The sequence below is a fragment of the Sitophilus oryzae genome, unplaced genomic scaffold (assembly GCF_002938485.1).
Source record: "Sitophilus oryzae breed Bouriz unplaced genomic scaffold, Soryzae_2.0 scaffold_302_pilon_pilon, whole genome shotgun sequence".
NCBI lineage: Eukaryota > Metazoa > Arthropoda > Insecta > Coleoptera > Curculionidae > Sitophilus > Sitophilus oryzae.
This window is the reverse complement of record NW_022146866.1, coordinates 1,182,983-1,206,935: the sequence shown is the minus strand read 5'-3', so window position 1 is coordinate 1,206,935 and position 23,953 is coordinate 1,182,983. Positions and strand designations below refer to the sequence as shown.

Sequence of the window (23,953 nt, the reverse complement as noted above, 5' to 3'; positions counted from 1 at the left end):
ACAACTTTTGATTTTTAAATGGCACCCTCGGTATTTTGTTGCTTTATTCGATAGAAAACAAGACTCTGAATAGAATGACATATCATATGTCAACTTTTGACATTTGCGCATATGGTTTATTTGAAATTATAAAATGCGATTCATAACGAAAATTTAACTCAAATACCAAGTGTATGGTATCAAATTATTTGTAAAAAAATGCCTTTTCCAAATATGCTAATGAGCCACCCTCGTTCCATTTGAAAAAATTGAGATATGATTAAAAATACGATTTCGGCATCTTTTAACCGGTCAGGACAAGACACTAAAAACATTAGACTATCAAATCTATTTTTCCAAGGCTCCTTGACTAAAAATTGGTGTTTTTAATATAGCCATTGTGCTCTAGATTGAAATTTAAAATGCGATTTTTTATTAAACGAAAATGTCAAAAGTTGACGTATGATATGTCTTTCTATTCAGAATGTCATTGTCTATCGAATAAAGTAAAAAAAAATACGCAGGGTGCCATTTGAAAATCAAAAGTTGTAGTCATTTCCGGTGAAACAGGAAGTGACCAAAAACTATTGAATGCGCCAATCAATCCTAATTTATGTCATATACTAACATACCAAATCTAGTTTTTTTTATCTGAAAAAATAAAAAAGTTATAGGGGGTGAGCCACTTTTGAGACGCACCTGGTATAAGAGGTACCGCAAAAAATTAAATATAAAAGTTATAGGGTTTTAAATATCTATTAGCGGGTAATAAATTTAAGTATACCGGGTCGGTCATAAAGTCGTGGCACATCAAAGTTTATTTTTTTTAAATGGAACCCCCTGTATATTATTGCCATATTTCGGTTCTTGCTTTAATTCTAAGCAAAAAGGACACAATGTAAACTAACCGTAATTGAGTTTTGAAAATAGCACTTAAACAATTCGATTTTATTACATTGTGTGTATCTCGATTTTTGCATAGAATTGAAGAAAGAACCGAAATATGCAATGATGTACAGGGAAAAAAATTTCCATTTAAAAAAATGAAAATTTGATGTGCCATGACTTTATGACCGACCCTGTATACTTAAATGTATTACCCGTTAATAGACATTTAAAATCCTATAACTTTTATATTTAACTTTTTGCGGTACCTTTCTTATATTTTACATAATAATCGACCGTTCCCATACATATTAGCGACCCTGTATATCATAGATAAATAAGAATTATTTTTTAAACCGTAAAGTACAACAAAGGGTTTAATTAATGTTCTTAATTTTCTATTCTTTATGTTTTTCATTAACAGGGTAGTAATGGGTCATTTTTTATACGATACTACTTTATATGTCTTTTTGTGCCAACTGTTTTCATAGAAAATGCTCATCAATATATATGTATCCAATTTTTTCAAATCTACTAATATATTTTTCATATTTGGTATATATATATATTAGAAATATAATATAATTTAAATGAAACCAAACAATTATTATTTGGTCTCTAATGCTTTTTTAACTTTTGAACTGTTTTTTTTTTACTATTTTTATTCTAATCTATTAAATATTAGAAGATACGTGTTACTTAAAAACTGATTTAAGTTTATACCTATATAGCGATTTGTTTCTCTGATTTTGTAATTTTGATCATAATATTAGTCTGTATAAGACAATTGAGATATATTTGAATTCTTTTAAAGCATTTATGTAATCTATTATTTTTTATTAAAAATGGTGTGTTTCAAAAATCTCGACTTTTATTTTAAACCATATTAGTTATTTGATTCATATTTTTTTTTGTAATGTTAAAACTATTTATTTGAAAGCTTAATAATATCATATCGAAAAAAAAACGGCGTCGGAGATGGTTTGGAATTGAAGATTCGGTTGTCTGTTTTGTATGTATAATGTCATCGATCGTTATTTTCAAGCTAACTGGACGCAGTGTTTTTTTTCTCGATTATCGTTTTTGGAATTATAATTATTTTAACCCCTAACCTTAAATAACTAAACTGATCAATATCTAAAATATTGTGTTTAGATATAGCTTAATTTTGGAAATGGAAAGGTATGTATTAGATTAATTTGATATTTTTAGAATGAGGGTAATTTTTGGTTGCAGCAATACCTCTTGTATTTTCCAAGTAAATGGCAGGTCTAACTTGGCAAAACCAAAAGTTACTTAAGTTGAACCATATAAAAATTTGACATTTGACCATATATTATCTAGATACAAAAAAATAAAAATATTGCCATCTTGAAACCAACATCTATTATGAAATGGCCTCTCTTATGACTTATTATACATTATACCGTTGATTGAAGAAATAAGAAGATGCACAACTTTATGGGCGGTTTCGTGGCACAAAACCTGTCCGAGATGTAACTGGCGTTAGCGTCAACCTGTCCGAGATTTAGTTTAGTTCTGCGCCGCTGCGCGCTGATCGTCGTTTACAGCGCAGCGGATAAAGAATACTGTACCGTAGCAGACCGTAGTTCTGCTTTTAGTCGACAGAGTGAGTGTTCCGAAGACAGTGTTGCCAGAATTACTGATTAATCCGTAGATTTACGGATTTTGACTACAGTACGTTAATAACACGGATTTTTTATCATAAAAAGTTTAATACAATATTATATGATTAAACAAAGAACGACGTCAGAGTTAGCTTGGAAATGAAGGTCGATGTTATTTCATATGTAAAATATTATGGTAAATGTGGTAGATTTGCGTCCTTATGTAGAAGAAATGGCATTCGCAGGTTTTGTTTGGTTGTTTAATTCCTGGTCGTAAACCTGCGAACGCCATTTCTTCTATTATGGTAAATGTCAATAATCGTCATTTCAAAGCCAACTAAATGACTTTTTTCGATCATACGATATAATCAGTACCTGTAAAAGAATTTTTATTTTTGTTGTTTATTCTATGTTATCACGAATAAATTTCCAATACATAAACGTGGATTTTTCATCCAAAGATATTTTCGTCAAACGTATTACAGATATTACATATTTTAATATGGCAACACTGTCGGTTTCAGACCCACACCGTCTTCGATATGCCTTCGCCGGCCAAATTATAGAAAATGAGTGTTTTATGCGTTGGTCGCAGAACGATGGGTGTCTCCACCGTACAGCACTTGAGACGTAAGGGAATATCAAGTCAGCCTTGTCACGAATTCGCCCATTAGGTTGCGTATCTTCCCAATTTCCATCAACGATTATACTATACACAGTAAAATTCAAATTTTGGCTAATTCAATCCAGTCTAAATAAAATTTTGAGACAGCTACACATTTAATATTTTATTTAATCCACTCTTTTTATGATTTTATTCCTAAATTAAAACACACTTCTTTATTTGATAGAAATGTATTTAAGTTTAATAATAAATAAGTATATAAGTCAATTGAGTTGCGAAATTTATTATTAATGTAGTTTACACTGTTTATGTTGTATTCCGTATGTTTCTAAAAATCTTGTTAAGGAAACAGGATCACTTTGCCTTTAATTTATTATTAGGTAGAGTTTAAGAGTGAAGTCCCTAGATATAAAATACTGATTAATAATTTTTATATAAAATAACAAATATCATCCATATTCCAATTTCCAATAAATATAATTCCAATATGAAATAAAAATAGTTATACAAATAAATATAATTCCAATACGTATCAAACCCAAAAATAAATTTTTGTAGAATATTATCCTACAAGAAATATATGGTATATTATACAAAACCGAAAACGGTATTTTAAAAGGTCATCTGATTTAGGCTTTACGTTGACAGGCAATTTTCAGTCGGCCGACTATTTAGTTGCAGATTTGTAACCAATGTATCCTTACGAAGCCGCGCTCACATGCAATCAGTCAGCCGATCGGCTCCATAAGAATGTATTAAATTCACTTTTGCAATTAAATAGTTGGCCAATTGCAAATTTTCTGTCAGCGCATAGCCTTATTCTTCTTGCAAAATACTATTTTCAAGTCTTAAATTATTATTACATTTCTGTAGCAAAAGTTACAGAAATTTAATAATACAATCTATTAGTTTTTGGGCTTATATACGACTAATATCAAATTACTTAATTTACTTGTATGTTCGCCATTCTTTCTCCAAGCTACTAGACATACACACAAACCAGCTTTATTTATCTAGGGACTTCTATGTGACTACTTTACTAACTTCTCATCTCTGATGTAATCACATATCCAGATAATGATTGGTTTCAACAGCTATTTTTATAGGCCAGAAAGGTTTTCTAGTTAGTATATGGTCTAACGGCTAGTCAGCGACATAACCTCATTTCGTTTGTTTCAGACGTTAAGTGCTACAAAGTGTCGCAGCTGTTTGAAAGGGTGGGTAGCATGGACGAGAGGAGACGCTGCGTGCTGTGCGGCAAAATCGTCAGCAACACTAGGAACCACTACTACGTCCATTTTCCCGGTCAGTACACCTGCGCACACTGTCCGGCAGTGTACACGAGCAGCGACACCCTTTTGCTCCACATGCGGACGAAGCATCCCACGGTAGCTTAGCTAATGTATTTTTAGCCTTAGGGAACTGGTGCGGCGATAAAGAGGAGATTTGACGATGTTTTGCTCAATCCGGCAACGTCGCAAGGGACGTTTCTTATAAACGATTATTTACCGAACGTTCTGGCAACGTCGCATTTTTAAAAAAAAATTGAAGGCTCACAGGCAGTGCGGCCCTGTCCAATTTTAAGCAATGTGATACCGTTGATTGAAGAAATAAGAAGATGCGCAACCCCTATGGGCGATTTCGTGGCACAAAACCTGTCCAAGATGTAGCTGGCGTTACCGTCAACCTATCCGAGAATTTCGGGATTTAGTTTAGCTCTGCGCCGCTGCGCGCTGGTAGTCGTTTACAGCGCAGCGGATAACGAATACTGTACCGTAGTTCTGCTTTCAGTTGACAGAGTGAGTGGTTGCTGGAGACAGTGTTGCCAGAACTACTGATTAATCCGTAGATTTACGGATTTTGGGTACAGTACGTTAATAATACGAATTTTCTATCATTAAAGAATTTAATATAATATATGATTAAATAAAGAACGGCGTTAGACTTGGCTTGGAAATGAAGGTTGCTGCTATTTCATATGTAAAATATTATGGTAAATGTCAATAATCGTAATTTTCAAGCCAACTAAACGACTTTCTTCGATCATACGACATATTCAGTACCTATAAAAGAGATTGACTATAGAGACTATAAAATTTTTGTAGTTTATTCTATGTTTAACACGAATAAATTTTCAATACTTAAACACGGATTTTTCATCCAAAGATATTTTCGTCAAACGTATTATAGACATTACTTTTTATATTACACATTTTCATATGACAACACTGTCGCTTTCACTTCTACACCGTCTTCTATATGCCTTCGCTGGTCGAATTAGAGAAAATGAGAGTTTTATGCGTTGGCCGCAGAACGACTGGTGTCTACACCGTACAGCAAGGGGAAATCAAATCAGCCTTGTCACGAATTTGCCCATTAGGTTGCATATCTTCCCAATGCTTTCAATCAGTTCATTCATTCTTTCAATTGTTAACAAATTTACCAACACTCGTTCTTTTAAAACTTTTGGAAATTGCGCCACTCTGTATCTGTAACAGAGAAATCCATTTTTATAGTAGCAAATCTTCTATAGAAACAGTCGATAGAAAAACATATGGTCTATAATACTTCTCATGATTAAAATCAAATATAGGAATTTTCTATGCTTCATATTATTCATATTCATAGATACAATACCTTAACTTCTGGAAATAGTATACCAAATTTGATATACGGTATTGTCGGAACCATATAAAAATTAATTTTTACAAAAAAAAGTTTCTTGGCATTTGTATCTTTCTTAATTACATAAGAAATTTGTATTTTTTAAACTCCTTCTTTTCTATCAACTGGTTATAGGTTTGCAACTAAGAAGTAAACCAATGGTATTTATTATGCCGTTGTATAATTTACTTTTTATTTTATTAATTAACTAATGGTAATTATTTGGAGGGACTGAGAGGCGACATTAGTCAATTTTTTTTCCTACTATTGGAGTAACAACAAAATATAAAGTATATCGAGATGTAAAAAACACCATAATGTGATATGAGTTTACTAAATAAGCACCAAACTTATAGAAGTGTAATATGAAATATTTTAAAAACTATTTACATCACAAAAACCACATCGAATGTATTAAGAGAAAGTAAAGCTTGACAGATGTCAGATAACTGTAACAATAATGTATCCTTTCCATCTTTGAATAAAAATATTAAGGAAGGAGCATATCAAAAATCTTAGATCGAACGCGACGGGGTCCTAAAATGCCCGACTTAAATTTCGGTTTATCAGTGCCGTTCTAATTTTATTCAAAACGTCTAAACACATGATGCAGGGTAGACCCGTTAAATTGTCGTTTTATTTCACGTTTTCAATAAATGTTGGTAGTTATTAAAAATGTTATAAAAATATGTATATAATTCTTATAAAAATAATAAAGTTATAATTATTATTTATTAACACAAACATCCGATACGCTACTGAAACAGGTAAGTCAAATTGACGTATCTGAATTCTTTGACATCTAATCTTCTAGAAATAGTAAATTAAAGCAAAAATGCAAGGAAAAGTATATAATTAGCGAGGGGTGTCTCAGTATTGGAATTACATGTACATTTTCTTGGCAGTCGCTGGCAGTCATTGGCAGTCTTATGGCAGTCGCCTATAATAATTACATGGCAGTCATAGGCAGTCTTCTTCATAGTCATTGGCAGTCGCTCAGCAGTGGAAGGATATTTTGGCAGTACGTGTACATTTTTTACCCGAGTGAGACACCCCTCGATAATTAGTTAATTTTAAGTGAATTTCATAAATGATCAGTTTACTACATGTAATATAGATATTATATAGTCACTTACTAGCGAAAAGTTATTCCATTATTTCGCTCGATTTTGAGCGAGATCTACCAACCAACTATTTTACAATCTTTTTCGATAAATTGCAATAGTGTCACTGTTAATTTAAGTTCTGTTCCAGTTTCCTTCTAGATTTATTACCTTTAAACAATTATCAGTAGTAGAATGAATAATAATTTAGTTCAGTAAACACTGACAAATCCACAAAATTACAAATCAAATTCAAATGTGTTAAATGAAACGTCAAACAGAACTGTCAATGATCCCCAACCCAAGGCCCTTTGTCCAAGGTTATTATATTAAACAGGTTGCCTCGTAACTTTGGACCAATCACAGTAGTTGGCGCGAAGACGTCAGCTAGCGTGATATTTAAAATGACTATTATCAAAATGTTTAATAATAATAACAATTACACAAGTTAAATTGTTTTTCTATAAAGTCTTTATTGATTTTTCTCTTTGACATTGTCTTGCTGACATTAAACATTTAAAGCAATGTTTGTATTCAAAAAAAATAGTTTTAGCTTTTTACCATGTTAAAATATCGCAAGCTAGTCAAAATAATTTATTATACATATACATCACTCAGCAAAAACAATACTGAACATTATAGGCTGTTACAGGTAAGAATGATCTCCGTTTCTAAGGGAAATTTGATAAATAATTTTAAAAAACTATCTAGTTTATCAATTATAATACGTTAAGTACACTAAAACTTTAAAAAATATAGTATATCCACTAAAACTGTCCTATAATCCACTCAAATGTACTTAATACACGGAAAACCTTCGGAAAACAAAGTAAAATTATTTGTAAATAAGCTGAAAATTGCAGTGCTGAGTACCACACGATGACGCGCAATATGGCGGCTAATGTCAAGTTTTGAGGCAACCTGTTTAATTAAATAACATGGCCCTTTGTCCATCTACCTTGCATGAATACATGGATACTATGGATAGCATTATACTCCTTCCTTAATCTTAAATTTTATAATCTAATATTTCTAACTTTATATTTTTCATTTCATATAAAACAAAACGTAGTAAAACAAAGTGCTAAATATAGTACGAGAGCTAGCAACGTCGGAAAAACAAGTATTTTAACACGTCTGGCTCTTTGATATATCTTTTACTATGCTCTCTAGAACAGCATGGCCCGTCTGGCTGCCGGTAAACGTTGCGTTCCCTACTGCGCATTGAAAGAAGATCCTATATTTTTATTAGTCCTTTAAATTCTAGTATTGAATATAAATCCGATAATTCAGAGTTCGAATCCGCGTCAGGGCAAAGACTTTTTTTTATTTTATTTTCGTTTATATTCTGATAGTAAAGTATTAAATATTTGTTTTTTTAATTACCAGAATTATTTAATACTTTACTATCAGAATATAAACGAAAATAAAATAAAAAAGTATTTGACCTGACCCGGATTCGAACTCTGAATCATCGGTTCGTGGTCGGAAACGGTTTATATTCAATACTAGAATTTATAGGACTAAATTAATAAAAATATAGGATCTTCTTCCGATGCGCAGTAGTGATCGCAACGGGTATCGGCAACTAGACGGGTCGCGTGCTGTTCCAGAGAGCATAGTAAAAGATATATCAAAGAGCCAGACGTCTTAAAATACTTTCTCGAAAACGTTGCTAGCTCTTAGACTAATATATCTATGATAGTTGCTTCAAACAGAGCAAACCGTTTTGTATCGTCTGTGAGCCATTTTTATTTTGATAAAAACAAACAAATTATATAAATTCTTGCCATAAAAAATGCATTTTCAAAATCCAGTGGTGCAATTGCAATGCTCGCTTTATCTTGTGGTGAGATAAATTATTAACTTCGTGCAATTTTTTATTTTCATAATATTTTAACTTATTTTAATACTCGTATTTTTATTTGTATACACAAGAAAATTAACTGTCAATTCAAGTGTATTGTTATTGTCAACATTATTGTCAATTTTTGGACAAAAGGGGTTGTATAGGTAGTCTATATTTTAACTTGTTTTATTTGTTTTTAAGCATCTGTGTATATATAATAGTGTTTTACATAAATATTGTGAATGTGAAGGTTTTTACGTAAAGGCGCGGTTTAATGTTATAGCATATATGCGCATTATAATTTTATAAGTCAGATATTATTTTTATACAGGGGTCGGCGGTCGGCATATAGTCAGGCAACACGCTTGTATCGGTTATTCATTCTGAAAACGCGTCTATTCGGCGAGCAAGTGTTATCTTACATATGATGACACAGACACAACTCTGACCACGAACATGCTTAGTGGCAATCTTTTTCGACAGCGTTGCCAGACTTATGAGCGTTGCCGGACATATGCCGATTTTTCGAGAGCGTTGCCTAACTTATGCCGATCCCTGTATTATAGTATGTCCAACGAGAAGACACATGACAGTGGCAGTTGTCTGTGATTTAGATTCATGGGTAAATTGTTTTTATGTCATTTTTTGGAAGTCGTCTATCGAAATCTCCCCTGAAGTTGGACAGACTTTAATTTTTATAATATTATATTTATACAGGATTGTTCACGTCATTTAATACAGAGTAATCTAGATAAATTACTTGTTAATTTTGGTTTTAATTTTTAAGATATACCGGGTGCGTCTCGAAAGTAGCTTATCACTATATCTTTTTATTTTTTTCAGATAAAAAAACGAGATTTGGTATGTTAGTATATGACATAAATTGTGATTGATTGACGTATTCAATTGTTTTCGGTCACGTCCTGTTTCACCGGAAATTACTACAGCTTTTGATTTTTAAATGGCACCCTCGGTATTTTTTTACTTTATTCAATAGAAAATAACACTCTGAATAGAATGACATATCATATGTCAACTTTTAACATTGTCGCATATATTTTATTTGGAATTGTAACATGCGGTTCATAACGACAATTTGACTCGAAATACCAAGTGTGTGGTACCGCAAAAAAATGTTTTTCCAAATATGCTAATGAACCACCCTTGTTCCATTTGAAAAAATTGATATAAGATTAAAAATGCTATTTGGGAATTTTTTAATCGGCCAGGACCAGGCACGAAAAACATTAGACAATCAAAACTATTTTTCCCAGGCTCCTGGGTTAAACATTACTGTTTTAAACACAGCCATGGCACTCTATTGAAATTTAAAATACGATTTTTTTAAAGCGAAAATGTCAAAAGTTGACTTGTGTTATGTCATTTTCTATCGAATATAGTAGAAATATACCGAGGGTGCAATTTAAAAATCAAAAGTTATAGTCATTTCCGGCGAAACAGGAAGTGACCAAAAACAATTGAATAGGTCAATCAATCCTGATTAATGTCATAATATACTAACATACCAAATCTCGTTTTTTATCTGAAAAAAATTAAAAAGTTATAGGGGTGAGCCACTTTTGAAACGCACCCAGTATACAGGATTTAGAGACAATTTAAATTGTTTTATGATTTGCAGAGTTATACCAAAGATACAAAATAATATTAAAATGCTATTTTTTAAACGGAACACCGTGTATATTATAAATTCATTAAATTACGAAGCAGAAAGTAGTTTTTTCATGATAAACTTAATCTGTTAAACAAAATTAATGTCAACCAACTATCAAAAAATCTTTATTCGTGACCGATTTCGCTATTCAGCCATCATGAGACCTTTGTCAAAAACCGCTCTTCGTTTGACTTTATATTAATATAAAACCGGTCACAAATAAAAAAAATTTTGATAGTGGTTTGACATTGATTTTGTTTATCACATTAAGTTGTAAGAGTATTTTGTTAGTTTCTTTAATAGATAATCAATTCTAAATTCTAAAATTTCTAGATTTTTGGTAGTATTTTTGTTAGAATCAATATTTTTGTAAAACCAGTTTAAAATTCTATACCAGTTTATATGCAAATGAATGACGTGAATAACCCTATACATAATAATACCAATAATATTAAGAGAATATAATTTTTAGAAGAAAATATTTTTTTTAAGAAACACAAACGAACTATATTGTGCCACGCCAATATATTTTTGGCCACTACCATTTTAATTCTTACCACTGTACATATTCCCAGAAAAAATGTAATTAAAATTATACTTTAATAATTTATTCCAACCAAATAGTAGGTATAGAAAGTGGAATAGAAGTATTTATAACTATATACAGCCAAAAAAATAGATTTTATAACATTTTGACACAAGATTTTTAAGAAAATAATCTTTCTTGATAACATAGGTACTTATACAAAAGTAAATAATATTTAATTCTGTTTCACTTTATATCAACATTTTTTTTTGTGACGAAAACGAATTAGATTATAATTAGTAACTTTTATCAAATCAAGTTAGCTTTGAGTGAAACAAAGGACTATTTTTTGGTTTCTCTCATTTTTATATAGCCGACTTGGTTTTAGTCTATAATTCTTTAATTTTCAAATTTAGTTAGATTTGTAAGTAAATTTTTGTTTAAAATGATATTTGCCAAAGAATGTTTTACAAGTCAAGTTACCAGAAACTAGTCAGAAAAACAGAAAAAATAAACTAGCCAAAGATCAGCCAAAAAAAAGTACAATACACTGTATCCTAATGAACTTTAAGTAAGAAACTAGTCTAAATATGTGCAATTATTTAATTTTTAGTTTATACCTAATTTTATCTTAGATTTTAGTTTTGTATATACGAATAGGTGCGTTATTATTGTTTTTAATTGTTTAATAGCCAATCATTTATATTATACAAAAGATATCTCAAAGAGAACATGGGATTTTACATTAATTTGAAAGTGTTTGTTTTGTTTCTATTTGAATATAGCAACTAAGACTTTTAAGAGACTTTAATATCATAATCAGGGTATATATTCCGAAAATTTTTAAACGTAACTTTATTAATTTTTATTGTATTTATGTTTAAATAAATAAGTATACAAAACTATTTAATTTTATTTCATTTATACCTTTTAATTACTACATGTATAAATGTGGTAAAAAGTTTCATAAATATATTTGTATTTTCAGGATTCATGCAACCCATTATACACCTAGGTATTTTACTGGTTGCCTATACGTAAATGTTCTGTAGTCCAAGAGCTGATGTATTTACATGCGTTCTTTAAAACCTATTGCCCTTATCGCTCATTTCACATTGTCGTTACGTGTTTATTTTATTAAAACGTCTTTCTGTTTCAGTCCCATCAGTTAACTATCGACCCAACGGAATAAATGGCACTCTTTCCTACATAGATATGTTTGTGGTGTCTCCTATAAACAATTCTTCTTGGAGATGTAAAGTCTGCAAGAAAGACGTTACTAATAGATGGCATCATTTTCATTCGCACACGCCCCACCGCTACGTCTGTCGCTACTGTTCTGCCACCTACAGCCGCATCGACACACTAAGAAGCCACATCAGATCGAAACATCCCCTACTGATGCCCAATCAGGCCATCTAGCGGTATGGCAAGACCGCCTCTGAACCATCAGCTTATACCAGGGGATGGTACGACAGCAGTGTCATCATTGGTGGCTCTTACTTAAATGGAAACTTGGGAAATTGGTATAATGAGAGAATGATGATGTGAAATTTGATCGCGAACTGAACAGAAGAAGCTTAAATGTATTTGTTTCTATTTTTATTTATCTGACAATTCTAGATTTAAGCACCCCATATTAAATCTGATCTACAGGGTCCGGCAATAGTGCGTCGGACATCTGTAGCTCCTAAAATTATATTAATAAATTTTGTTTAAGAGTAAACCTAAAGTATCTATTAGGAGGTATTTCAGGAAAATAATTTAACCTCTACATGGTGGCTCAAAAAAGTCAGAGTGGATCGGGATGATTTTTTAATGGAACACCCTGTATATTATTGCATTTTTGCTTCCTTTCTGATCACTACGTAATCCAAAGATATTTTTAAATATGTTTTGATAGTTTCAGAGATAATAATAAATAAATTTAAAAAAAATGTTTAGCCTTTCTTAAAAAAAATATTAAAAATACAAGAACTGTCCTGCAATAAAAATTATATGAGGTATTTACTTTAGATAGTCTCTACTTACTTTGCCATAAATATCGTAATCTTAATGTATGATTTAAGGGTGTTCAAAATTCTACGTCAAACTTTCTAAAATATAAAATAATTTTTCTTCGTTTTTTTTTATTGGAATACCCTGTATATTATTTTTCTAGTAGATGGAAAATTAAAAAATGAGTATTTAGAGTATTTGAAAATTTTTAACGGCTTTGCCAGATACTCGCTGTATTATTTTATATGCTTCATAGTACCTACATAGATACTTTAGGTTTGCACTTAAGCAAAATTTACAAGTTTTTTATTCTAGGAGCTACAGATGCCCGACGCACTATTGCCGGACCCTGTATAGAAAATGTAGTAATTCTAAGTTTTGTAAAGCATATTATGTGCATTTATGGTGCAGAAAATTTACTCTAAAAATATTCATAAAATGCGCGCTACTATTGCCTGCATTGTATATTTGTTTGTTGTGTATAACTTAAGTAAAAAAATTAAAACTTTCTTGGAATACCCTGTATATACTCTCTCAAAGCGCAGAACTCTCTTATGTAATAACTAACGACACTCTTTAACCAATCGCACACATTTTTTGTTGATATGGATGTACGTTTGGCTAACCATCAGGATCATATCAGCAGTTGATCAAAATTGTTTCTTAAATGTGCGTGGAGAGTGATACAAAAGTCGTTTAGGATATTGTTGTAAAAGTCTCCTTAAAAATATGGCCAATGCTTAAGGATGAATCGGAAAAAAAGAGTATATAATTTTTGTCAAAGCTGCTACTACCTATAAAATAATTTTTTTATGAATTGATTATAAATAAAATATTATATTTTATATGGTATCTTCCTAATTAACTTGCAACATTTTAATTGACAAATATTACACATTGTTTTTAAAACCTGTAAGTTGAATAGGCTCTGACATAATATTTAGTGTTGTTTGGTGTTTATAGTGATCTCTGTATCATCATCATCCATGTTGAATAAACACAAAGTCAAATATTTTAAAAAGTATAATTGTAAATGTAACAGCCCCCACAGATGCTCAGTCCTTTACAACAAGCTGACTGTGCTAAATTTTCTACCATTTTTTTTCATATAATTTCTTCTACTGTCTTCTATTCTGTTTTGCGTTCTGCTAGATTGTACAATAAAGATTTTTTTTATTCCTGACGCTGGACTCTTTCGTCGCTGTAAAATTTTATATAATTCTATAAATTTTCATAGAAACTGTTTATTTAAGTTCAGCATTTTGTTTCAAGTTAATATTAAACTGAACTTTCTCAATAGATCGAACATAAAACATAAAGGAACTGAACGAGAAAACACACGTTCAGCCTGCACAATCGGCCATAAGTTCCCACACATGTCTGTCAGTAGATCTGCCCGCAAAAATTAGGTTTGCACAGGTGGCCTGTGTGAAAAAACTGAACGTCTATGGGGGCCTTTACAATGTTAAAACAAAGTGTCGAAAAAAAATAGAATTTCAAATTTTATTCTTGAACAAATTTCTACTTCCCAATAAACTGCAAATGAACTGGTCAATATCATTTATGCTGTAAAAACATATTTTATAGTATATTATTAGTATACCGATCTGATCATCGCAACTGCGTGATCTGGATTTTAGCATGTAAGACAGTGATGTAGGCACCGATGAAAAACAAATGTTATAAACAGAGATGAAAGTAGGCTTGATATTTATTTCTTCTATACGATATTGCCGGATTTTGCATCAAAATTTCAAACCGCTCAAGTAGGCGTTTATGAAAAATGTTGCTTCTCGGGTTGGAACTTTATTTTTTACAATTAGTTACTCCTTTTACTACAGCTGTAATAGATTTTATTTAGCTTACATATATTATCTTCATTTCAATAGTATACATGATAGTTTTTAAAATAGGTTATTTTTTTCTACACATGTAAAAACCGACAACACTGTATGCCGCTTAATATTTTGTCTCTCTGTCTGTCAATCGGTCATTTATATTTATCTCTGTCGCATGCATTAAAATACAGACCACGCAGATGAAGTGTCCAGGATCAGGAGAGTATAAAGTGGATGTGATATTTAAGACAAAGTCACCTGCCACCTTCTTATTCAAAGCCTGCCACTGAAAATACATATAGGGTGGTCCGAACTGTATTCCGGAAACTTTGGCAGCATATTCTGCAGATAAAAATAAGTAAAAAAGTTCGTATAAATGTATGTCCTAAAATGCCTAGTTTTAGAGATACAGGGTGTAGAAGTTTCATTTTCATTTCGATTATTTCCAAATAACTTCTGAAGTAACGTCAATATTGGGATGAAAATTGGTATCTGGAAGTCTTATGGCATGAGAAATTTGATTGTGATGTCAATATGACTGCTACTTGTAGAGGACGCCACCTACATATTTTTTAACTGGTTTGAAGACTAATAACTTCTCGTCCGTACCTGTATAAAACTACTATAGAGTAATATAATATTAACATCAAAATCAAATTTTTCATGTAAAAAACTCCCAAACACCAATTTTTATCAAAATATTGACGTTACTTCAGAAATTATTCGTAAAAAAATCGAAATAAAAAAAACTTCTACACCCTGTATCTCCAAAACTAAGGATTTTAGGACATACATTTATACGAACTTTTTTACTTATTTTTATCTGCAGAATATGCTGCCAAAGTTTCCGGAATACAGTTCGGACCACCCTGTATAGGTCTATAAGCTCTTAATATAATTTCTAACATTCTAGAGATGTTCTAGAGGACCTGCTTGCACACCCAAGACTTCACCACTGACTACGCTACTGATAAATATGGTAACATTATAATTTTATATTATATAAATCTCTAGCTACATTACCCTAATATTTACATAATACTATTTATTATCAGTTAGCGTTGTAATTATCTTTTCACTGTTACTTTCAAAACCTAACTAATTTAGTTTCAGAAACACATTATGCTTTTTAAATATATTATAAATAGTACTATCTGTTATATTTATAAACTATAATCAAGAGATATATGTATGTCATGTCTGTAAGTAAACTAAACTTTTACGTATATAAAGCCTGTCTAACGAGCCGAGAAGATATCGACAGCCAACATTTAAAGAATGACAGATAACTGTTATTGCGTCAGGTATTCCCTTGTTGGACAGAGTTTATAAAGAAACTCTAAATAAAAATCTTAAGACCAACTGTTGTATTTATATATTATAAATACAATAATATACTATCAATCACATTTATTAAAATTTTAGTAAACCTTAAAAAAAACAAAGAAAAGTTATCTATTATAAATTGCTTTTAACGTTATCTGTGATATTTATTACAAAAATGTTGTTATTTCTTAGTTTTACACGCACAGGGTAAAATTTTCGATTTATAAATACGTTAAGTAGATAAAAAAATACTATTAAAAAGAAAGATGTCAATTTATTTCAATAAGAAGTATAATTATACGTACAGGCTGTCCCAATATTCCGTTGACATGAACTATTACGTATTTTTGGAAGCAAAATAAGTTCATTGGGCACAATTTACCTCTATACAAAAGTGCTTAGTTTGTCCGCTAGAGGGCATCAAACTTTAAAAAAATAAACACATTTTTCAGATATTTTAAGAACCGTTATTCCGATTTGAATGAGATTTTGTGTGGCTATGTTTTGCTAAGTGCTTTAACATTTGGTTTTCACAAAAATCAAGAAAAAGTACGGGAAGGGTGAAAACTACCCTCGCTCCTATATAAATTTTAGTATAAATATAATTTCGTAGAATGTTCTAGGATTTACTACATTTTTTGTCTCTTGTAAAAAACGCTATGTCGCAAAGTTTTTGTGAAAAAAAAATTTTTTTGGAGAATTTATTTTTTCAAAGCAGACCTACCAAATATACAGGGAGTTCCAATATTTCGTGGACATAGAACAACTATGTATTTTTGGCATCAAAATAAGTTAATTGCACATAATTTACCTTTACACAAAAGTGCTTCGTTTGTCCGTTAGAGGACATCAATCAGAAATAAACCCTAACGTTAATTAATTTAAAAATGATTAAGTTTTTTATGAAGCTTATCGTCAAGTATAATTTGTGATACTAACATAAAATTCCATATTTTCGCCAACTAGATTATTAAAGCATAATAGATTTTATGCACCTCCATAGCTTGATGTGATAAAAAACATTTTTTAGAAGCTTTGAAAAAATATTTTTTTTCCTCAAAAAGTATGCAAGGTGGCGTTTTTTTACAAGAGACAAAAAATGTAGTAAATTCTAGAGGGACCATTTTACGAAGAGAAAATCGGTCTTCGGAGGAGTTACGTTAGGTTAGATTGCAGGAAAATATTTATACTAAAATTTATGTAGGAGCGGGGGTAGTTTTCACCCTTTCGTCGTTTTTCTTGAGTTTTGTGAAAATCAAATGTTAGAGCACTTAGTAAAACATAGACACCCAAAATCAATTCATCAGTTCAAATCGGAATAACGGTTCTTAAAATATCTGAAAAAATTGTTCCAATGAACTTATTTTGATTCCAAAAATATGCATTAGTTCTATGTCCACGGAATATTGGGACACCCTGTATATTATATATAAAATATATACATATACCTACACTTTGATGTAATGAGTATAGAAACTTTCAGTGTGGTGTAAATAGTACTAACTGTTTATTATTTTAAAACTGTGTATATTTTTTTCTGTTATACAAAATGTAACATTAAAACACTTGGATTTAATAAAGAAAAAATACGAAAATGGGTGTTTTTATTATCAAAATCCATAGTAATATTAAATTTATAGAATAAATAAGATGATACTGCAACATGGCAACCGTCATATAATAGATATTTTAAAAATCTTAACAAAAGTCTATTTCAGGGAGGAGGGGGAGTGAAATAGCAAAAGCGGTTCTACCGTTTCCACAGAAATTTCAAATAAATTAGTTCCAGTCCCTGGCGCTAGATCTAGAGCAATTAATTTTTAGGTTAGGCAGTTGCTACCAGGGTTCGGAAGTAGTTAATTAAGACGTAATTTACCTGATTAACTACGTGTAGTTTTTCTTCAAAACTACATATTTTCCCGTTCATTAACTACATGAAAACTACGTTAATAAACTATGTATTGATATTATGAATAATTTCCCTTTGTATGAGGTGTTGTAATAGAGATAATATGATATTATATTTAAAGCCATATTTCTTCTGTTTTCTTAAATACATTATGTGTTCTTAAAGTTTAAACTTATTATAACCTCACCTCAAACCTTTGATATTTGAAAGTTACATACATAGATTACATAAACTACACCCTCTACATAAACTACATTAACTACATGTAATGACATTAACATTACATTAACTACATAGTTTTTAAAAGTAACATGTAGTTTTCCGAACCCTGGTTGCTACTAGTTATTTTGTCAGATAGCGTTACATTATGTAATTTTTTTGTAGTTTCCATTGGTCACGTATGGTCATTTCAAAGATAATTGTCGTTGTCATAAGGCCAATCATATTATCAAAACGATTTTCAAAGTATAACTTTTATTATTTGTATTTTAATTAGACAATAATTCTTTTTTTATTTGTAGCCTTAAAATAAAATGTTTTTTATTTTTCCATCATTCCCCTCTTCATATTTATTTAATCCATTTACAAAACTTTAGATTGGAACCCATTAGGTTGATCTTATTTTATTATAATTAATGGTGTTTATATATTTGGCTTCTATTTTTTTGTATGTATAAATTTTACTGTTAAATCTAACTTTTTTCACAACACATAATAACGCTTTGCATTAGAATTATTAATATTGTGTAAAAAATAAGTTTTAAGATGGTTTTCGTTTTTAAAATGATAGTTAGAGTGAAATTATATAAATAAGCATATTTTAAACCCAAATCCCCTCACCAGATGGCGCCATTATCATGGAACCGTTTTTTAGTAAGGCAGTTTTCCTTTCTTTTTCTTAATATATACCATATATACATACTAGTATATACTAAGTATATACAAACTATTAATATTAATACCGCATTTACTCAATGAGTGGGAAATAAAGCCAAATAAAAAGAAACGACATCATATGTCAATTTTGTATAGCTCCATCTCAAAAATTTAGCTTCAATTTCTGTTTCTGACTAGCGATATAGTCTAATATGTTATATTCTTTGGTCTATTTCTTTAATTTTCATTTTCATTGCCTAAATATAAAGACTGAAAATGACTGCTATCTATAGAATATAACAATACATAAATATGTTAGAGGCTACTATTACACTATCAAATTTCTTTGTGAAAGATTTTATTTAAAAAATATTTTATGAAGAATTTGACAGTGTATATGTGTGATTTTATAAAATATTCTATATTAACAATGTCATATTTTTCATAAAATATAAAATATCTGTTATTAAAGATCTTTGACAAAGAAATTTTAGTGTAATACCCGCCACTTATACATGTTATGTCGATATGTTCAGTCAGAGCCGTGTCAGAACTTTCTTTATGTATATAGATTGAGTTATTTTCTATAAAATCCCTTGTACCATAGTCTTAAATAACAATGTTTAAAAAATTATATTAATAAGACATATAAGAACCTAAGAAAACATACTGTTGTGTAAATTTTCTATGTCTTGTTCCCTTTCTTTGGCTCTTTTCTTCTCTTGTCTCCATGCTTCGTAGTCCTCGTCATCTGTGGGAAGTTCGTGTCGACACAAAGGACATGAATTTGTCTAAGAAAACATTAATAATTTTATTAAATGTCATATTAATATGGTCCTATACCTTTGAAAGCCACGGTAAGATGCATTCCGGATGAAACTTGTGCTCGCAAGGCATTTTCTTTACTGTTTCCCCATTGTTATATTCCTTTAAACAAACTGGACACTGAGTACCTAAAAGTTTGTCTCCAATTTGAATGTCAAAAGATGATGTAAGAATTTACCTTCATGACTAATTAATTCGTCTTTTAAGGCTTCTACAGCGGCTTTTGACGCTGGCGGAGGTAGTTTTTCACCATTTAAAGTATTTAGCTCTTGGAACATATTGTAATCTCGAAATAATCTGGCCAAATGGAGCAAGTGGTCGGGTTGTTCGCCTTCTCCAAGCTCCCTCCAACCCATTTCAATAAAGTAATCTGCCATTTTTAACTATTTAAGACAGCTCTTTAATTATTTATTATTAAAATTATGAAATGAAATTGCAAATATAATAATAAACATAACCTATACACATAACTGAACGTCAAAGTCAAAATATCAGCTGATTAATTGTATATTTGGTTGCCAAATTAAAAAAATAATATTGTTAAAAAATTCCAAATACCTACCATTCCAACTTCCAACAAAAAAATATGATTCAAAATTAAAAATAAACCTGAAACTTTAAGGAAAATGCTGTTGTCGGTAGAATATATTTATTGTCCTTAAAAAAATAAATGTCTAAACATTTTTGAGCTCTTCTTAACACTAGGGCACGGATGATTCAAATGTAGCAAATTTGCTATATATATTTATCAGGTACAAAACCATTCGTAAACTAATATTTTAAATCCTTAATATAGTTATATCCTAAATATTAATCTTATTCACAATACGCACTTAGGTAAAATCAATAAAAACTTCATAAAAAAATAGGTATCACAAATAAACAAATGTGAAAAAGATTGATCATGAACAAACAAGAAAAATGTGGAAAAAATTGATTACAATAACAAATCAAAATTAAAGTAAAATATAACAGTATGAATTAATGAGATGTTCTATAGGGCCACTTCATATGTTGCAAAGTATTTTGGATAAAATTCAGATTCAAAATATTTTACGTAAGTCATACTGTCACTGGCTACAACCGTATCAAACTCTGGAGTAGGAAGAAAAATGTTGTCTCTCCTGGTTGCTCTGAGGACGTTTTGTACTAAAACATCGACTACAAACATAGCTCTATAAATTCCATTTTGTGGTGAACTACGTTTTGCTGCAACATCTGGATATAGTGAAAAATATACCCCTTGTCCATACTTAAATCTTTGACCTCAAAAAAAAATCTGTATAGCAACCACAAAAAAAGTAAATTACGGACTTAAAATATATATATTACCTAGTCTCCAATCAAAATTCCAGTGACATATTGAATCACAATTAGCTAGAGCAGTATCATGATATAAAGATAATACCCTAGTATTTCCCTTTTGCTCGTATCTTTGTTTTGTGTTCCAATACCTAGCATACGTCATGGGGTTTTCGATTTTGTACATTCCTGTTATTACGTGGAAATAGTTTCCTTGCAGTCTGGCCTTCAGCTCTATGTATTCTTGTGAATAGGGATTGTTTATAGGAGTCAATACAAACCTAGTAAAAACATTACTAGCAGAGTAAATTAAGGCTAATTTGGTGATTCTTACGGTTTGTCATAATAATTGGTTCGTTGCCAGTCACTTGGAATTATCTGAAAAATGTCTTCTACCATCATGTTGAATATTTGGAACTATTCAAAATACGAAATAATATTTTATTCGTTTCTTTGACCTACTATTAACCATAAGTATTCGGTACTTAATTTTTGGAGGGTATTTCAAGAAAAGAACAGTTCTTTTGTCTACGGGATTGTTCTTGATTATTTGCACAGATTATTTGGGAATAACTTGTATCACAGTTGTATCCTCTTGTCTCAAAACCTGTATTTGTTTAGGTCAGTTTAAATTTTTCAACACTTCTTCGACACAGTTTTTATGATATGCAATCTATGCAATAAGAAACACATTTGCAATAACGCTACGCCTCCTTTTTTAACAGAATCTAAAGAAAAAGGATAAAACTAACAGAACAGCGACAAGGACAGAAACTCCTGTCAAATTCAAAAAGGTTCTACAGTTGGTTATACGAAATCTTACGAGGTGAGTACGAAAAGTAGGTAATAAATTTGATTTTTTCCCTGGAACTTTTTTCATGAAAAAAATACCTATTATTCTTTTAAACTATTTTTCCATTTTTTTTACCATTGTCTAATAATATAGCGTAGTAAATATCTAAGATCTTTATAACTATGTCATAATATAGTTAATATTATAATATCCATTGAAAATTAAAAATTTTAAGTATATATTTTATGACCGAAAACGTTTTAGAAATCGCCCTTTTTGGTCTTGTTAAGTAATTAGTATAGCTGTGGTATAGCTATTGTCCTATTTACGGAGGCTAACAGAGGATGCCCTCCATAGCGGAACTACTGAATTTTATATTTTATTTCGATGGTGCTGCCCGTATAGTATTTCAGCTTTCGTCTATACAGGGTATTCTCCAAATTTGGGAGTGATCATAAGTAGGGTTTCCATATGTCCGGATTTACCTGGACATGTTTATTGTTTTTATGATTAAAATATTCCACAATGTTAAGTGGTTTTTAGGGTCAGATTTACTAAATATTCTTTCAATTTCCAGCCGAACTATATACCCATATACGTATTATTTAAAAATATACTCAGGGTTCCCTATATTTAACCCCGTGTGCAGTTTCTGTGCCGTAAGAGAAAGACAACATAACCCAGCTCCATATTAAAACTGCATAAAGCTATTTCACCCGGATATGGATTGAACTGCGATTGCGCCAAACTCCGATTGATTGTTGTTTAAGTTCTCTTTGGATTACTTTTTATTTATGCGCGTAAAAGAGTGATTTTGTTTAGTTTATTGTTTCCAACTATTTTTTGATATTTTTCCCACTCCATGATAATGTGTTATAAATAATAAAAATATAAATAAAATTGAAGGTTAGGTGAAATGCATGATGAAATGTCAGTCAACCACTTCCCTTTAAAAACACCGACCAATGAAAACTTCTTCAGGTAAGGCATGCGCAGTTAAATGAATATCCGGGTGAAATAGACTTATGCAGAATTCTATATTTCTCTTTCACTCTTTGGACTTCCCTTTTTAGAGATTAGGCTGAGTATATTTTTAAACAATACGTATATGACTATACCCCGGACACCATAACAACGCAAACATCTGTTGTATTTATACTATATTTATACACCGTATGATCGAAAAAACACACAGCATCAGCGATGGCTATGAAATGGAGATTGCTCTCATTTTATATGTAAATTTATATGGGAAATGTCGAATCGATCGTCATTTTCCAGCCAACTGGACGCCGTTTTTTTTCGATCATATGGTATTATAAATACAATACTATCAATCAAATTTATTAAAATTTTAGTAAACCTTGAAAAAACAAAGAAAAGTTATTTATTATAAATTGTTTTTAACTACGTTATCTGTGATTTATTACAAAAATGTTATTTTTTAGTTTTGCGTGCACAGGGTAAAATTTTCGATTTTTATAAATACGTTAAGAGTAGATAAAATAATACTATAAAAAAGAAAGATGTCTATTTGAATAAGAAATGTAATTATACGTACAGGGTGTCCCAATATTCCGTAGACATAAAACTACTACATATTTTTCGAAGCAAAATAAGTTTATTGGACACAATTTACCTCTATACAAAAGTGCTTCGTTTGTCCACTAGAGGGCATAAAACTTTAAACACATTTTTTTAGATATTTTTTAAAAAGAAGGGTGAAAACTACCCCCACCTTCAACAGATATTCTTTTCGTAAAATGGTCCCTCTAGTATTTACTACATTTTTTGTCTCTTGTAAAAAAAACGCCACATCGCATAGTTTTTGCGAAAAAAATTTTTGAAGAATTTATTTTTCCAAAACAGACCTACAAAATATACAGGGAGTTCCAATACTTCGTGGACATAGAATAACTATGTATTTTTTGCATCAAAATAAGTTAATTGCTCATATAATTTTATTTACGAAACGTTATTTTAAAAATTATTCATGTTTTAAGTTTTTTATGAAGCTTATCGTCAAATATAATTTGTGATACTAACTAAAATAGTAAAAAATAGTAAAATTCCATATTTTCGCCAACTATGCAGATTATTAGAGCATAATAGATTTTGTACCTACGCCTCCACAGATCGATGTGACAAAAAAACA

General features: G+C 30.5%; 3 protein-coding genes across 4 annotated transcripts in view; 1 reads left to right on the top strand and 2 right to left on the bottom strand.

The window, feature by feature from the left end:
• Positions 1-12,594, top strand: part of LOC115884591 (sex determination protein fruitless) — a 70,755-nt gene extending 58,161 nt beyond the window's left edge. Inside the window, exon 6 of one of the 2 annotated variants that reach the window (XM_030903217.1) lies at positions 12,091-12,594. In XM_030903217.1, the coding sequence (XP_030759077.1) occupies positions 12,091-12,353 (263 nt within the window). In that variant the 3' untranslated portion in view covers positions 12,354-12,594. Of the gene's footprint in view, positions 1-4,296; positions 4,870-12,090 lie in introns of those variants that run through there. The other variant, XM_030903218.1, reaches the window with a different exon arrangement.
• A 5,871-nt stretch (positions 12,595-18,465) lies between these two features.
• Positions 18,466-20,177, bottom strand: LOC115884598 (E3 ubiquitin-protein ligase RNF181). Its single transcript, XM_030903227.1, has 3 exons — positions 19,882-20,177; positions 19,722-19,831; positions 18,466-19,669 (listed from the first exon to the last, which is right to left on the bottom strand). The coding sequence occupies exons 1-3, from the start codon at positions 20,078-20,080 to the stop codon at positions 19,535-19,537; spliced, it is 444 nt and encodes a 147-aa protein (XP_030759087.1). The 5' UTR covers positions 20,081-20,177; the 3' UTR covers positions 18,466-19,534.
• A 158-nt stretch (positions 20,178-20,335) lies between these two features.
• On the bottom strand, positions 20,336-21,728 carry LOC115884601. Its single transcript, XM_030903230.1, has 3 exons — positions 21,340-21,728; positions 21,036-21,286; positions 20,336-20,969 (listed from the first exon to the last, which is right to left on the bottom strand). The coding sequence occupies exons 1-3, from the start codon at positions 21,405-21,407 to the stop codon at positions 20,698-20,700; spliced, it is 591 nt and encodes a 196-aa protein (XP_030759090.1). The 5' UTR covers positions 21,408-21,728; the 3' UTR covers positions 20,336-20,697.
• Between the last annotated feature and the right edge of the window lie 2,225 nt (positions 21,729-23,953).

Excerpts from the sequence above, each read along its gene's own strand:
- LOC115884598 (XM_030903227.1), bottom strand. The coding sequence starts at position 20,080 with ATGGCAGATTACTTTATTGAAATGGGTTGGAGGGAGCTTGGAGAAGGC. Across the intron at positions 19,832-19,881 it reads CGAATTAATTAGTCATGAAG|GTACTCAGTGTCCAGTTTGT; the intron begins GTAAATTCTTAC and ends ACAAACTTTTAG. Across the intron at positions 19,670-19,721 it reads TCTTACCGTGGCTTTCAAAG|ACAAATTCATGTCCTTTGTG; the intron begins GTATAGGACCAT and ends ATGTTTTCTTAG.
- LOC115884601 (XM_030903230.1), bottom strand. The coding sequence starts at position 21,407 with ATGATGGTAGAAGACATTTTTCAGATAATTCCAAGTGACTGGCAACGA. Across the intron at positions 21,287-21,339 it reads ACCAATTATTATGACAAACC|GTTTGTATTGACTCCTATAA; the intron begins GTAAGAATCACC and ends TGTTTTTACTAG. Across the intron at positions 20,970-21,035 it reads GAATTTTGATTGGAGACTAG|GTCAAAGATTTAAGTATGGA; the intron begins GTAATATATATA and ends TTTTTTTTTGAG.